The sequence below is a fragment of the Gallus gallus genome, chromosome 10, assembly GCF_016699485.2.
Source record: "Gallus gallus isolate bGalGal1 chromosome 10, bGalGal1.mat.broiler.GRCg7b, whole genome shotgun sequence".
Taxonomy (NCBI): domain Eukaryota; kingdom Metazoa; phylum Chordata; class Aves; order Galliformes; family Phasianidae; genus Gallus; species Gallus gallus.
This window is the reverse complement of record NC_052541.1, coordinates 5606073-5622016: the sequence shown is the minus strand read 5'-3', so window position 1 is coordinate 5622016 and position 15944 is coordinate 5606073. Positions and strand designations below refer to the sequence as shown.

At 42.0% G+C, this 15944-nt stretch overlaps 2 protein-coding genes across 4 annotated transcripts in view; one reads left to right on the top strand and one right to left on the bottom strand.

Moving 5' to 3' along the window:
• Positions 1-3531, bottom strand: part of TRPM1 (transient receptor potential cation channel subfamily M member 1) — a 130639-nt gene extending 127108 nt beyond the window's left edge. For all 3 annotated transcript variants that reach the window (XM_046899254.1, XM_040706834.2, XM_040706835.2), the window contains exon 1: positions 1432-3531. The gene's annotated coding sequence lies outside the window, so the exon portion shown is untranslated. The remainder of the gene's footprint in view (positions 1-1431) is intronic.
• Positions 3532-3694: 163 nt separating this feature from the next.
• Positions 3695-15944, top strand: part of KLF13 (Kruppel like factor 13) — a 30734-nt gene continuing 18484 nt past the window's right edge. The window contains exon 1 of the mRNA XM_425065.8: positions 3695-4629. Within this exon, the coding sequence (XP_425065.1) occupies positions 4089-4629 (541 nt within the window). The 5' untranslated portion in view covers positions 3695-4088. The remainder of the gene's footprint in view (positions 4630-15944) is intronic.

Below are 15944 nucleotides of genomic sequence, written 5' to 3'. Positions count from 1 at the left end.
TTGCTATAGCTTTTTTTTTTCTTTTTTGGCCATGCAAAATTAAATATGAGCTGATTTAAAGCAAATCTGGCATTTGTATAGGGCCTTTCTCAAGTTCTTGTTAACAGAGTTCATAAAACTAGTTTAAATTCACAAAGCATTCCTGTAATTTGAAACAATAAGCTATTTAGGGAGTGGCAGAACAGGGCAGATTTGATATAAAATTATTTGGCTCCTATGCATTTGTAGCTAAACAAAACTTCAAATTATTAAGAAAAAAACAAATATTAAAAAAAATAACAACTAAACAAACCTACTCATCAAAGCCCAGGCTGAATTATTTCAGTATATGGAAAAATAGAGCAACAATAGAGGGAAAAATTCTCACATCAGTCTACAGGACAGCTGAAAGCATATCAAGGACCATCAAATAAAGAAAATTAAAGAGGAAGATAGGGTGTACTTTCATGAAATTTTTTGTAATCTCAATTTCAAAATTAAGATCACTTGGTGAGAACAAGTCAGCAGCTGCAGGATACAGTCAGCAGAGCTGTATTTAGGATTCACTTCTCCACTTACTCTAATAAATGCACAACACATAATAACAATGTACACATGGCTGGGAAAATACATTATCATTGGAATCTTTAAAAAAAAAAGAGTTCATAAACAGGCAGAGTACGTTGGCTGGTAACTTTCTGTTAGATCTTTTTGCACTACTGACCTAATGACCGAAATGTGTTACGAAAGGGAATCCTCACCACTGCCACTTGCACAGAGGCTGTTATTTCACACAGAAGCATCTAATATTTGCAACCCTGCCCTTAAAAGATGCGAGTCCACTGAACAGCTGGAATTTTCACATCCAGATGATAAACACACCACACCCTGCTCCTGCACCCACCACGAGACTGTGACTTTTTCATATCAAGTGTTCAAGAAGGGAAATTTTTTCTCTTCTGGACAACTATTCTTAAGTCAGAGCCACATTTTCATTCACAGCCCCACTTTAAGAAGGGAATAACACACACCCCCTGGTTACACACATCTTCCGAACATGACTAAGTTTTCTTTCGGATTAAAAAACCTTTCAGTTGTGAGTAACCTTCACAACACTGCTCTTTTCCAAATGACGGAAGGCACACCCAAAGAGTTCATCCAACAAAAAGAAGGGCAACTTTTCACAAAAACAAACCTCCTGCTCTGCCTGCCGTGAGCACACAGCCAGCCTCACAGCTCCACACACGCAGCAGCCTCGCAGCCACAATGCTGCACAAGTACCAGAGAGTTCACACAGCCCAGTGTGGACTGCATTATGGCGAATGAATTCACGAGAGGCATTACTTGGAAACAGGAGCAGCTATCAGGACAAGGTTTGAAGCTACAGAACTGTTAACAAAAGAAAGCTAGGACTTCCTCTACCATCAGCTGCATTCAGCCATTACTCCTCACCTTGCTGTTGCTGCCAGCGGGTCATGCTGTCACACCACGCAGCACCTCTCTCTTCTGGCCACAGGCTCCCAGGACGTAGTGAGCTGTGCTCCACCTGCTTGTGAGAGGAACCTAAGCTATAAGGAACACTGGATATTGCCCAAATAGCCCTCCAGGGCCGAGGAGGCTTCCAAACCAACATGGCGCCGAAAGTCTTCTCCACAGCAGAAAGTCACACACACAGCATGTAAGGCCTTCCCTGATTGGCCATCACCTCCTCCTGGAGCCCGCCAGAGCAGGGCAGCCAATCACATCTCCCGGCTCACCTGAGGGGTCTCTCCTCAGCCAGAAGGCAGCATCAAATGGCCACCACAGCTGGTGCCGCCACAACCTGGAGAGCCCCAGCTGGTGCCTCTCCTGTGGCCAGGGCTGGGATATGCCGGCCCTTCTTGACCACAGGAGGCTCTGCAGCAGCTGCTGCTCCAAGGACATCACAGCTGGGACAGGCCGTGGACAGTGCAAGAGGAAGCAGCAGTGAGGAGGTGACAGGAGAGGGCCCGGGGGGCTGTGTGGGACAGGGGCACAGAGGTACTGGAGTGCAGCAGGAACACCTTGGGTACTGGGACAGAGATGACGGTGATGGCAACTGGGATAGTCCAGGCCTCCCTTTACCTGCCCATTTATTGATAACATTCCTTGAGAAACAGGTAGGACGTGAACTCTGTCCTTTCCTCACCTGACAATGGCCCATGTTCCTCATGGCAGGAGAGCTGTGGGGTTTGTGCTGTAAATCTACTGCTAATTCTGAAGAGCTGCCAGGCAGGTCTACTTCAGCAACCCTCCTCCCTTGAGGAGGAGTAGGAGCTTGAACTCAAAACTCTTCATTAGTTGTTCTCTTTGTTAAAATGTTTGGGTGGGTTTTTGTTTTTTTTTTTCTTTCCATAACTACTTTTTCCTTTAGGAATAAAAAGGTAAGTTTCAAAGTCAACCTTTTTACTTGGAAATGTGTAAACATTTCCTGTAGACAGACATGTTCAGCAGAACAAACGGTATGACATGCCTGCATCAGAATGATTTGGCTCAGTTCAGCATGAAACCACATCCTCCTGCGTGAGCAGCCTGCCTTATTCCTCCCCGTGCTGCAGTGACTCAAGTCCTGCAGAGCACCACAGGATGCGCTATTAAGGGAGCAGACACTGAGGATGGTGGTAGACATGGGTTACTCACTGAGCCTGACCTAGAGGGAAGTGCTGCATGAGAACCTAAAGCATAGCTTCTATAAAGCACAGCAGTAGCACAGGCAGACGTTGCTCCTGAATAAGGCATTTTCATGTGCACGAAACCAACTTTTTACTCAACACTAAAGCTATGCAAGTTTTTGTAACAGATGTTCCCTTCCTCCCACACCCCCTCAAACTCCAAAACTTTCCATCCAGAAAGGCTTCCAAAGAAGCCCTTCTGATTTCTGGCTGGCTTTGTCTCAGACGAAAGGTCCATCTGTACTTCAGGCAAGAATTTCACAAGCATTAGTCTACAGAGAGCATGTTCCAACAAAAGATAAGCACAAACTGACAGCCCTCAGCTCTGAATTCAGATATAATGCTTTTGTTAGTCACGCACACAGCCCATTTATTCATTCAAGCATTAATCTATACAAACTGGCTGCGTTGTTATCTTCTGTGAGGTGGGAATAATAATAATAATAAGCAACTTTTAAATAATTGAGAGGCAGCACAGTGCTACAGGGAGGAGGGCTTTGACAGAAAGGATGGTGATTGGTACTGTGTATTCTGTGCAAGTCAGTTAAACCTGTCACAACACATTACAGTCCCCGCTCGAACTCCATCTGCACGGCAGCAGACCAACCGGTGTAGCCTCCCTCCTTTTTTCTGGCACTTTCATCAGTTCCAACTTCACAACAGTGAAGCCTGGCACATGTAAAATTGCCCCTTACAGTTCAAGCCGTAGCGGGACGCACCCCGAACCGCCAACATCCGGCTCGAGGGGGCGGCTGCCAGCCGGGCGCTGCCCGCTCTTTCCCGCCCGCCGGCGGACGGCCCCGCGCAGCGCAGAGCGGAGGGTGCCGCACGCTCCCGCGGCGGGCCGTCGCTCGAGGCACGCGGCGCCCCAGCAGCCAATCGGGCGCTTTCTTTCATCCGCGGGCGGTGGCCGCCCGGCCCGGCCCGGCCCTGCCGGCGCGCCGCCAACCTGACCGGCGCAGGATGTGGCCTCGCGGTGACGTCAGGGCCAGATGTTTCCCCAGACCACGCCCCCGCAGGGGTCCGGGCCACTCCGAGGAGCGATAACGGGGAGAGCTTATTCCGCTGTCACCGCGCCATGCAGGGGCTGGGGAAGCCGCGTCGTTGTCGTGTGACGCGCTCGAAAATCCAGCATTAATTCACGCTCCAAGCAACAGGCTGCCGGTGCCGGGATCTATCCGCTCATCTTTTCCCTCTTCCATTGGACTTCAGCGCCTTTTTGATTTAGGGACAAGCTGGGCGTGATCGTCACGAACAGAGCGCGTTTTTGATGGCTGCTAGATCAGGCTGGACTTCTCCAGAGAGATCTTCAGAAATAAGGAAGGGTCTGCTTGCATAATCTTTTTTATTTTTTTAACAGAAGGAAAAGTGCTCTTTTCTCACCTCTTCTGTTTGGATTTCTTTTTGAACTTATGAAAAATGGCAACGGCAGCATACGTGGATCATTTTGCAGCAGAATGCCTTGTTTCTATGTCCAGTCGTGCTATTATCCACAGTCCCAAAGGGGAGACTGATCCCCAGCCTGATGCCATAATGCGTCCTTCATCGAATGGCGAAGAGAAGTGGGAAGTCAGAGAGACCGGGAAGGACAATGGATCGTCACTGATGGTGGTAGCCAGCATTTTAGCAGATCTGAACCAGCACATCCCAAACTCGCCCACTCTCAAAAGGGAAAAAACAGAGACCTTTGATATAACAGAAAAAATACACATTTCTATTGCTCCTAAGGAGTTTGGGGAAGAAAGTGTGTCTTCGGCTAGTAAGCGTGGAGGAGGAAAAGCAACCACACCTACTAGCCTGGCTGCAGTAACTGAGCCAAGCCCAAGACAAAAGAACAAACGCGGGAGAAGCTGGACTGACCCTGGATCACCCCAGAAAAAGCACAAATGCCACTATGTGGGGTGTGAAAAAGTTTATGGCAAATCTTCCCACCTTAAAGCTCATCTAAGGACCCACACAGGTTAGTTGCAATCCAGCCAGAGATTTATTTGTTACAGCTTGGTAATTAAAATGAATGTTGAAAAAAAAGCAAAAACAAAAACTAACTTGTATTTGGCCACCATTATTTTTTCACCTTTCAGAACTCAAGCTTGGAAAAAAACAACCAAAAAAAAACCCAAACCAAAACAAAAAAAATCCTCTGGGAATAAGCCCTTACTGGGCATTGGTTCAAACCTATGTTGCCCTTTTTACTACTTAATATCACAGGGAACGGAGCATTTGTCGTCTGTGTGGATCCTACCAAGCTGTAATTTTTAGTCGCTAGCCGCCTTCTTCGGTGCATCTTCTACTTCCCTTTCCAATGCTTCTTACCCTCCCCCACCTACGTTTTCCTGCCCTGTGCTCTCATCGCTGCCTTTATACCTGTTTATTGCTTCCCATATGAGCATCAATAGCCTTAATACTTTAAAATTAAATGTTCCAGAGGCACCCAAATGGCTGTGTTTGTTTCTTTCTTTAGCAGGCATTTTTGTGAAACTAGAGTAGGCAAGAAGGCAGTTGAAAGGCTAAACATGAGTCACAAGGAGATACTGAACATAAGTGCAGAGGGACATGGGGGGCCTCAAAAAAGCTTTTGAGTAAAACTGATTTCAATAGCAACAAGAACAACAACAAAATATTTGAACGCTAACACTTAACTTTTTCTGATCAGCGTTCACTTGTTGGTGAAGTTTCATTTCACCCCTTCTTTGTTGCTGTTATATGAGTCACACACACACAGAAAGTTGAAGCCTTGCAAGCACCATGGAAGCTATTGAAACACTTATGAATGCTATCTTGAAAAAGGCCCTGTGATATGCCATATTTCACACCTCTGCCTAATGGTGGGGAGCAGGATGGCCTGCTCCACATGGGGAGCACCAGAAACTGGAGAGATCAATCTCTGCTGGAGATCTGGGCACAGCACTTCTGGGAAGGCACCACACAGATGAAAGCAGGCTCGTGCAAGCTGTTCCACTGAGTTATTTCAGGCAAATTAGTTTACTAAAGTCTGTGATCAGTTTACTTCTAATGTTAAGAAAAAGATCAGAACCGCATGATAGACACCTCCTGAACCATTATAAATTAGAAGTGGCAGCCCCACCCACACCAACCAGACCTCTACAGGCATATGTAGCTTGCTTTTCCTGCCGCCTTCTTGGTATAAAACAAGAGCCATGCTAAACTGAGGATGTGTTTTGCTCTGTGGGAGGGAATAAAGACCCATCAAGTTAGAGCATATGGATGGACAATCCCCTGTGCAGCACAGCCAAAGGAACAGCGTGTTCCTGGCACCCTGGGCATCTTGCCCTGCTTTGCATTGTGCAACTCTGCCTGTTTGGAGTTCGACAGAAAAGGTGCTTGCATGGAGCTGTGTACATTATTTTCAGTTCTTTTGCTCTCATTTCTGGCCTTTGCCATTGCCCTAGAAGTGGAGGATAAATTTAGCAATGTTACTGGGCTCTCAAACCAACTGGATACCTAGGGGAACTCCTCTCCCTGATTAAAGAGAGAAGGGCTGAGCCATGCCCGCCCCGCAGGGAGAGGAGCAGAGTAGGGGGAGCAGCACTCCAGGCTGCCACTGAGCAGAGTCATTCGGGGACGCTGGCTTGCCTCCAGGTTCTTGCAGTTGTGTGGGATTTTTTTTTTTTAACTCTTCATTTCCTGTATTTTTTTTCAGGTCTGTAGGGCTTAATTTGTTATTGCTGTAACTAATGGCACAGATAGAGAAAATGTGCATGGGAGTTAGAGGAAAAGCAGGGAAAGGACTGGTTTTGCCCAGGGAGTGGCAGGACCCTCAGGGACTACAGCTTCTTTGTTTTTCTGTGTCTCCAGTGTCTGTGTGGGAAGCTTTAAACAAAGCTGCCAAGTTTTCCTCCTCACTGGCAACAGGTCTGTCTCTGTTTGGATTCAGTTTTAAAGGCTTTAATACCTCTTACTTGTCTTGCAGTGTTTCCCAAGGTGTTTGTGCTATTTTTATTTTTTATTTTTACTTAAAGTAAGCTGTGACAGGCTTGGAAAAGCTAACAACATGCAGTGACTTACAGACTGGTTGAACTCCAAAACACATAATGGGGTTTTAATGGTTTAGAACATGGCTCTTGGGTCTCCTCTGCTTTTCAGTGATCGAAAACTTACCTAGCTAACATGTACACATCAGTCTACTCATCTGTCATGTGCATAGGATAGTGGCTATCCACATCACCAGACAGTGGATCAAGCACTTAAGTAGCATGTGAAATGTACTTTAAGCAGCTGCCCTAGTAACTCCCAAACCTGATTATTAAGCACCACTCAAAAGCTTCTGCTATGGAGTGAAATTTTTCCATGTGCTGTATGACTAGACCAGCTGGTATTTAGGGGCAAATTGAAGTACTGCAGGCTAGAAGATACCAATGATAGTGCTGGAAGTATTTGTACAGTGCAGTTTACGGCCAGCTTTAGAAACTTGCTTGCCTTTGTCAGCCACTGTGCTCACAAATTAAAGGCTTTGCTCTTCATATTTGGAGGAAGGGCAAGCTGTATCACTGATGTTATGGTGTGGCAGTGAGGCACCTAGCCTTTCAAGTGTTATTCAGTTAGATCTAGTCCACATTCATACAAACTGAAAGCTGGCATTGTTTTCTGTCTGTTTGGTGTTTTCAATTGTTCTAGCTCAATTTCAATGCTCAAGTGACCGAAGCAGACAGCAGTGTATAAGATGTTAATTAACCCATTTCTAACAGAAAAAAAAAGCTAGAACAGCCAAGGAGGCAGTGTCTCCCTTTTGTCCTTAGATCACTGTTTGGAGTACAGTGTTTTAGAGTGAAGCTATGTGTGCTAGAGTGATTCATAGTGTCTTGTGTTTTGTACGCCAGCAAGTTAGGCTAGCTTAACCTTTGGAATGCTTCATCTTTATTAATGAAAACAACCTTGAACCAGGCAGATAACACTGGTCACCAAGTTCTCTGCAGTTCTCTCCACCAGCTTGCAAACCCTTCCCCACCCCCCTAGGTTTCCTTTCATGTTTATATTTTCCACCCCACCCACTCACTGGATGTGCTGGAGTTTACCATGATCATCAGCCACAAAGCCCTTGAAGATTTAATGTTTACCAGAAGGTTATATTTAGTATCAGTGGGTAATGTCAAGTCCAGATTCTTTTCCACTGAGGTTCCCGTGGACCTCAGAAGCTGTGTTGTGCTCCACAGATGCAGCACTCTGTCTCAAGCTATAGTGATCTCATTGATACAAAAATCCCACTAGCCTAGCAGTTTAAGAAATCCCCTTTTCTCCTGAGAAGATTCCTCACCAGAAAGCACTTTCAGAAAATCAGGCAAAGCACTTACATTATAAAATTCTCCTTCCTCTTAAGCAAGTTTTCTGCACAGGCTTACTAGACAGGTTTGAAAATTCTCTGGAATCACTGGTTACCAGTTAGCATCTCTGATGCATCACTGGGAAGAAAGAGTGCAAAGCCTGATAGCCATCTCAGAGTAGAACCTCATAGCACATCATCCACAACTCTCATGTTTTGATAAGTTATAGAGCGTATCGATTCATTGCATGATACAACATACAAATATATAGAATCCCCAAAATTCTCTATATTACAGCTCCCCCCAAATCACTGTGACCTCTAAAGCTTTTACCCATCTACATTAGAATCTCAACGTACATGCAGAGAAAACACAAAATATAGCATTGCTCCATTATTTCAGTGAAATTTCCTTCTGAACTTACGAGTAATGCTCACTAAGCACTACGCCAGAATGTAGGAGGTGGTTTTCATTAATCAGAAACTAATGTGTTTGCATTAATTAGTGTAAGCTAAGGAGAAGTAGCCACCAGTGTCAATCTGAAGTGCTACGGTGATAAGTGTGTCTGGTGGGATGGTCACTTAACAGCAGCTCCTCTGTTCTATTGCTAAACTGTCATACCTTACTTCTCTCCCATGGCTACCTGGGAAAGAGCCTATCTTATTTTAAGACAACACTACTGGAATTTTTAGGCAACACTACTTTGAGGCAATAACACAATTTTAAGGCAACACTAAGGAACCCAAATTAAAAAAAAAAAAAAAATCAATGTTTAACTTACGTACCATTTCTTCTCCCTAAGGAGAATTTTTCTAATGAATTCATAACTGAGATCTGTGAAGGTGGGGAAACTCATAATATATTTGGTATTTGGAAGCAGTCTTCTGACATACAAATGAATTGGGCCTCTCTCTCACAAGGGTAATGCCAGCATGACAATCAACCTGTGTTTACGTTTGCAAAGAAGCACTGATATAAAGTACAGACAGTATTTTAAAAGGAAGGATGGTTTTCACTTTTGGTTCTAGTAAATCTGATTTGTTCTCACTACGTTAATTTAAAGCACAGCAGTTAGGCACAACTTCTTTAAAGTTCATCTGAATCAAGGTATCACATAAATGCACGTGAAGAAACTGAGCAACAAGCATAAGGAGAAGCAAGTTCACATGCCAGTGAAACAAGGTGTATCTTACATTTTAGCACCTCCCAATAACTGGAAACTTAAGAATTTATCTACAAAAAAGTGGACTAAATCTGGCTTAAGTTCCCTTTTAGCTTCCTTTGTGTAAGCACATAATGACTGCAGAAGGTGGTAAATGTGCATGAGCTGAAGGCAGGCAACGTTGATAAAGAAACAGATCCTTACAGAAGGCTGCAATATGAGAAACTTGATGCAATTCCTCCTGTGTTACCCAGCCAGTGCTGGGTACCACGAGCTCAGTCTGTCCTCTAAGCTAGCAGCTCTGGATGCTGGACTGAACATGAAGCTGCTTTCACCCTGAATGGGATACCAGAAGAAACTGGAAGTACTGATTTCCCACAAGGAGGAGTACAGGCTAAGCGAATTTAGCCTTCTCAACACTGTTCGGCAATCTCAGTTCTGGTGGCTGGGCCTCCAGGTTGTTTTGTTTGTTTGTTTTGTTTTTTTACTTTTGTTGGTTAGCTGGCTAGCTTTATATATGCCTAACTTACTATCATTGGCATATATTCAGTTAATCAAATGGCTACAGGGCACCACTAAGTTTTTCTGCCCCATAATACTCTTTCTTATACTGCCTTCCATCTCCTCTCCTTACTAAGCTTAGCAAAAACTTCTCTCAAATGTTATTCCTTGAAACTAGCTCAAACAATAGCCTCAGGACAGCTTCAGCTTCAAATGAAACAGTACACATCGTCCCTGCAGCCTAAACCATAAGCATTCTCCCTTATCTTTGTTTAGTACAGTTGCCTGTTTCTGAAGCTTACTGAAAATTGACGTTCTTAGTTGTCTTTCAATAACCCTTTAATTTTCAGAACAGTACAAAACTGTGAAGCCTTGATTTTTTTTTTTTATTTTCTGAAAGGGCTCTGCGATTCTTAAGAAGCATTCTTAATTCTAAGAAAGTTTAAATGCATAGATGAAAACATGAAACAACTTCATTAATAGTCCTGCTAAAGTCCTTAGTCCTATATGCAACTCCAAAAAAGATACTAGTTAAGCATACTGATTCCAAGCCAAGATGCGAACAGTTTGTGTTTTTTGAAGGTAATAAATAAGCAGTATATATGCTCTACATCTTTTAATCTTAAAATCTCTCAGAATAAGTACAGAACACAAAGTTCATGAAAGAGCAAGGGAGTTTTAAGACTTACATTTCCAGAAGTAGCCAAAGTCAGAAAGAAAGGCAAAACTGCTGCTGCTCACTCCATTTACCTCACTAGTTCAGGACTGAGTAATAGGATTCAATCAACTCAGCTGCAAAAGAGTTTGGGTTTAATTGATTGTGTGGAGAATTCAATTGGTGACAGCTGCATTTACCACACACTTGAGTAGTATTAGCTACAAAAAAAAGCACTGAATCTTCTGACAGTTACACAGATTTTCTGTGCAATTCTTTTCCTTTCCCTGCACCCAGTCTTTAGTAAGGTATTAATCATTCATCAGTTTCTGAATGATTAATGACAGGATAGCCTGAAAGCTGTTATCTATGAGATATGTATGTTTTGGGTCATTTAGAATAATAATAGGAAATGAATTTGTACGTGTCTGGTTACCACAATCCAGTGTACAATACAGTACATACTTTGAAAAAACCAAAAACTATGTATGACAGTATTTTGCAATGGGAGCAAACATACTATAAGGTTCATAGAACTAAAGAACGCTGTGTCCCACCATTATCGTCCTACATCCATTGAAGAGCAGACCTTGTCAAGAATTTCTTCATCCAGTCCAACTGCTGAAGCTTGTTGCCACCATTTTTGAAATACTATATAAGACATGACAGAACATATGAAAAACAATTAATTCTGGCATATAGGACGTGTGATAAAAATAAACTGATTAGGAAGACCAGAGTGATGATTAAGTCTGCTATTTAATAGCTGAAGTTGCTTGTCATCTTCAAAAAAATCTCTCTGAAAAGACTGTAGAAGGCAGTGACAATTTTGCATCCCTGAAGGACAGAATAAAATACTGAGCAGGTACTCCAGAAATTTGGACCATGATAGAAGGTCTCTCTGCCTACCTTATTGGAGAAATAAAGCTGTTGATAACAACTGACAGAGTTTAGGTATTGGAGCTAACAAGCCTTTAAAGCAAAATTGTACATGTCATTGTCAAAACTGAGATGGAGAGAGGATCCACCAAGAAAAAAACTCTTATTTCTCCCTCTTCATCACTATCTTTGAACGGGGTGTAATCAGCATAGCTAAATATTTTCTCTCTGTAAACTTTTCCCCAACCTTTCTCTGTTTGCTTTTGCTGAGTGACGGGAAGAGGAAGATGACAATTTGTTTAAAAGACAAATGAGAGGAGGGGATATATGGTCGGGTTATGTTGCATAGAAACACAGTCAGTAAACCAGGAAAGAAAATCTACAGCAGGAAAACCAAGCAATTTGTGATTTCCACAATTCTTTGCAAATTACATTTTGCTAAGACAAGTTTTGCTCTGGCAGTGAGTTGCCAATGCGTGCAGCCTGGGATCTTACAGTAGGAGAGCAGAGGGTAATTAACAGAAAAATCCCAGAGATCTAAGTCTTGCAGATAGTCCAGAATTGCATGTGAGTAGTGTGCTTGTATTAGAAATTAATTACAGCCTTAGGGAAAAAGTGTTCTGAAGTACCTGCAGATGATTTTTGTGCAGTAGCACATCCAGTGCTTCTCTGCAGGACACTGGAAACTATTTGTGTGTCATACAAGTTCTGAATAAACAGATATTTTGTGAAACTGTAATTCATTAAGAACTAAACTCAGACAGGTTTCATCTGAAAAGAGGGTGCCTTTAACCATTCAAAACACAAGTGCTGCATTGTGTTGTTGCCTGGTAGAACACGGCTATGGCACGTCCAAGAGCACAAACCTGGAACTTGTTTATATTGGACATGTGGTTTCTAGTTCTGTTTTATAACTTAAGTATGTTCCAGTTTTTTTCCCCACCTTCCAGACTTGGATCAGCTGTTTGGAAATCAGTAGTGACAGAGCCAAAAATATTCTACTCTTGCAGGACAGTTTTTTAATGCAGAATAGCCTTTGAAGGCTCCTTTCTGCAGTATTTGCAGAGGTATTCTTTTGTTACCAACTAGGCTTTTATTAGGTAGATCCACATGGGCAGTGAGCTCATTATCTTGCTGTGTATAGTTTAACAACAGCTATACAATGTAGGTTATTCAAGTTCAAGCACTGAAGCCAGACACACATATCCTGTATTTTTCACATCTTGCAGATTCAGCAGGTTGTACATGGCCTCCACTTAAAAGTTTTTAAAAGTTCAGACTTCCATCTTTGTAACTACTGGTGGAAAAAAACGACCTCAGAAGCTTTTTTTGCAGCCCTAACAAAAAACATTTACTTACCAGGAACTTGGCACAAGTCAAATGGTACTGAAGTGCGCATATCCTGAAACGACCTTTGGTGCAAGGGAAAGATTTTCTGTAACCAGTTACAGCATTTTTGGACTGTTCTCAGGAATTACAGGCAAAATATTTTTGACAGACTGTCTGTTGACATTGCAGTCAGTGGATCAACAAGCTATCTCATATTTATTGCACATTATGTGTTTTCCGGACTGGAACACTATTCAGTTATAAGTTTTGTAAGTTTTTGGAATACAGGCACCTGAAGAAATTTCACAGAAGAGCACTGTATTGCTGCTATGCATTTTGCAGCTTTCCATCAGTTTTGGTCCTGCAGCAAGCAAAAGCAGCTCAGCACCACGTGAGCAGAATGAGTAGATTGGGTCTGTGGTTTTTACTATCACTGACAGTAGTTTTAAAAACTGCTGAAGGACTGGGGTAGAAATGCTAAGCACTTGGCTCCAGAGGAAGACCAGCAGAGGTACAGCTGAAAAAGAGTCATTGAGCTTCTTCAGCTAAATGTATTTCCACTAGTGAGCCTTACTGTAGAGCCAACTAAGAAGGGTTAGAAAATGGCAGCCTGGTCTGTCATATTTCCTGCCAAAATTTTCTGCAATGGAGCTGCTTGTTAACAACTCAGAGAAATATTTGTCTTGCAATTTGGGTTAAATAAATGAAATTACATCAGTACAAATTTACATGCAAGACTAGGACTTCATAGAATCTTGCAAAACCTCACAGCATATATAGGGCTTTCCTAGATTCTTTACTTCATAACTTAGGGTTCTACTGTAACAAACATGAACAGAGATGCCACTGACTAATTCCTGTTATGTATTATGGAGGGGGTTAATTAATTAAAATTTGTAATTTCTTTTAATGCCAGCAGAATGGCAGTGTAGCATTAATATATGATTACTTCAGTAGTTTTTGTTTGTTTTGGCGATTGATATATTTTGGAAGACCAATGTGAATTGTATGCAGCTCTTATGGATGCATGTGAAAATCTTAACAGAGCACTGGAAGCCCCTCTAAGTCAATGGAAATTTCCATTTGGCATATGTATGTCCACACCAGCAGTGCCAATAGAATGTTGGCAAACACTAGTCTTACTGTATAACAAACCCAGGGCGTATTTACAAAGTTGGTTTCTGAAATTTTAAGAGCACGGCCAAAACAAAACTGGATGTCTTGGATTCCCTGAGGAATTAGTTATCTGCCACTACTCACAGATAGATGTTTCTCTCCTTTATGCAGAGATACACAGCATCTGCACCTTCCATTTTCTCCTACTGTCATCATTCTTGGAAATAACTGAATTCTTCTCACTAACATGACTTAGAAAAGACTTGCAGAAGCAAGGATATGCTACTAGTGCTATGCTACTAGTGGGAACATAGCTGCATATTATGGGAATGTAATGCTACTCAAGGTTCATTCCACAACTTTCTCAGCATCCCTCTGCATAAACAAGATCAGTAATTACTTTTACATATTGAAGGAGACTTTCACCATTTTTCTAAATTTTCCTTCCAGCTTCAGTCAGTTTTCTTGTGTTGGCATCTCCTCTCAGTCTGTGGGACAATTTTATTAATGGCACCACCTTGTTGACCAAATCAGCCATGATTGAAGTGAGCATCTTTTTGAGTCTAACTTCTGGGGAGCTGTCTTAATTAACAGGTCTCGCAGATGACTTTCAGAGAGTGAGATGGTTGAGCATTCCATCAGTGTTGTCATTGCTGTGCTCAATGAAGTAAGTAAAGGTTGTAAAACAGTTGGCACAAATGCTTTTCTGTGAACCCTGTCCCAGAATTATAAAAATGGGAAACATACCAAGGAAATGTGTTTAGTAACATGACCGTCAGACACCTTATTAAGGTGCTAATTATGGAGCTCTCCTTACATAATGCAGAGACAGAACTGGATTGAGAAACAGCTTCTAAGCGCTGCTTGCCAAAGCACAGGTGGTCAGCAGCAGCTTCTTCTAAGCAGTTTCAGGATGTCTCCAAAGGAGTGTTTTGTTTTGCTTTAAATGGAGTAAAGAACATTCTGTCATTCTGTTTCTTAAGTTCAGTTTATGGAATTGACAGTTTCTGCTAAACAGCTTGGACTAAGCAAACATGCTGTTGTTTCTCTACCAGTATAAGCTCTCACCTGACTCACAGTACAAGATCTAGAAGGTGAAGGGCTATTCATTTTTAGACTCTGCTGCTAACATTGTTTACAGGTGAAAGCCACATAGAACTCCCCGTTTTTTTTTCTGCATTTCCCTATATCAATTTTTGAGCAGTGCTGCCTCTGGAGAAAACAATATCGCCGTCCATATCAAGGTCTATAATGATAATATCAAGGTCTATAATGATCAGCTCTATAATGATAAGCCATTGTAAACCTACATCCTTTTCTCTTTCCTTTAAAATGACATTATTTGATAGGCTGCTGTTAATTCCCTGAAGTTTTAGGGCTCAATAAAATAAAATATAAAAGTCATAGCTCAGCTCTTTCACTGTGCTTGATCGGATAAAATAATATAGATTTTTGTACTCTCCCTTTTCTCAGTCTAACATGGAACTTTGCAGCTGCAGTCTTTCACCCTTCTTTCATCCTTATCTTGACTGGTATCCTTACAGACTGTTTATGAGAACATAATTCCATTTTTGTATGCTGTAGAGTCCTTACTTTTGGATGTACAAATCACTGAGCTTAAAAATTCTTTCCTCTCATTAAAAATCGAGTAGGTAACAACATCCTGGGTGCATCCAGGTTACACTGTGTATTTCTCTAGTAGACATAAATGCTGTAAGCTGGATATGGTCACTGCTGCATGTAGTAGATCCTATCGGTCAATCAGGGAGACAGACATTTGGTATAAGCTACATGTTTTATGTATATATATATATATATATATACACATACACACACACACACACAGACATCTGCTTTCATAGATGTTGAGATGAATTTATCACAAAAAGATGAATGTGTCACAACAACTGATGTGATACACTCAGATTTTCTTCTTTGCATCCTTTGGAGGAATTGATCTGTACTCACATTTGCAAATGTTAACTTTGCAAGTTAACACTTAACTGTTTTCTCAGCTAAGTAGTTGTAGAGTTTTGTGGTATTCCCTTTCTGAAGAAACTAACACACTTTCCCTTTGAGTGCAGTTGTTGCCATTTCAAGTACAAACACGGTAAGAACATGAATACCGCACCACAACTGTTTTTCACTTTGAAATCAGACCACTTTTTTTTTTTTTTTTTGAAGTATATAAATGTTCCGAAGTCAAGCTTGTGCATAGCTCTTCTGATTATAAAACACAGATGCAGCTCCTTACTGCCATACAGAACTCTACTGACACAGCAATGGTCAGTGAATAATCAACTCTAATTCTTCCAGCTTCTGCATTACTTTCTGTGTGGACTCCTTGTGTCCAG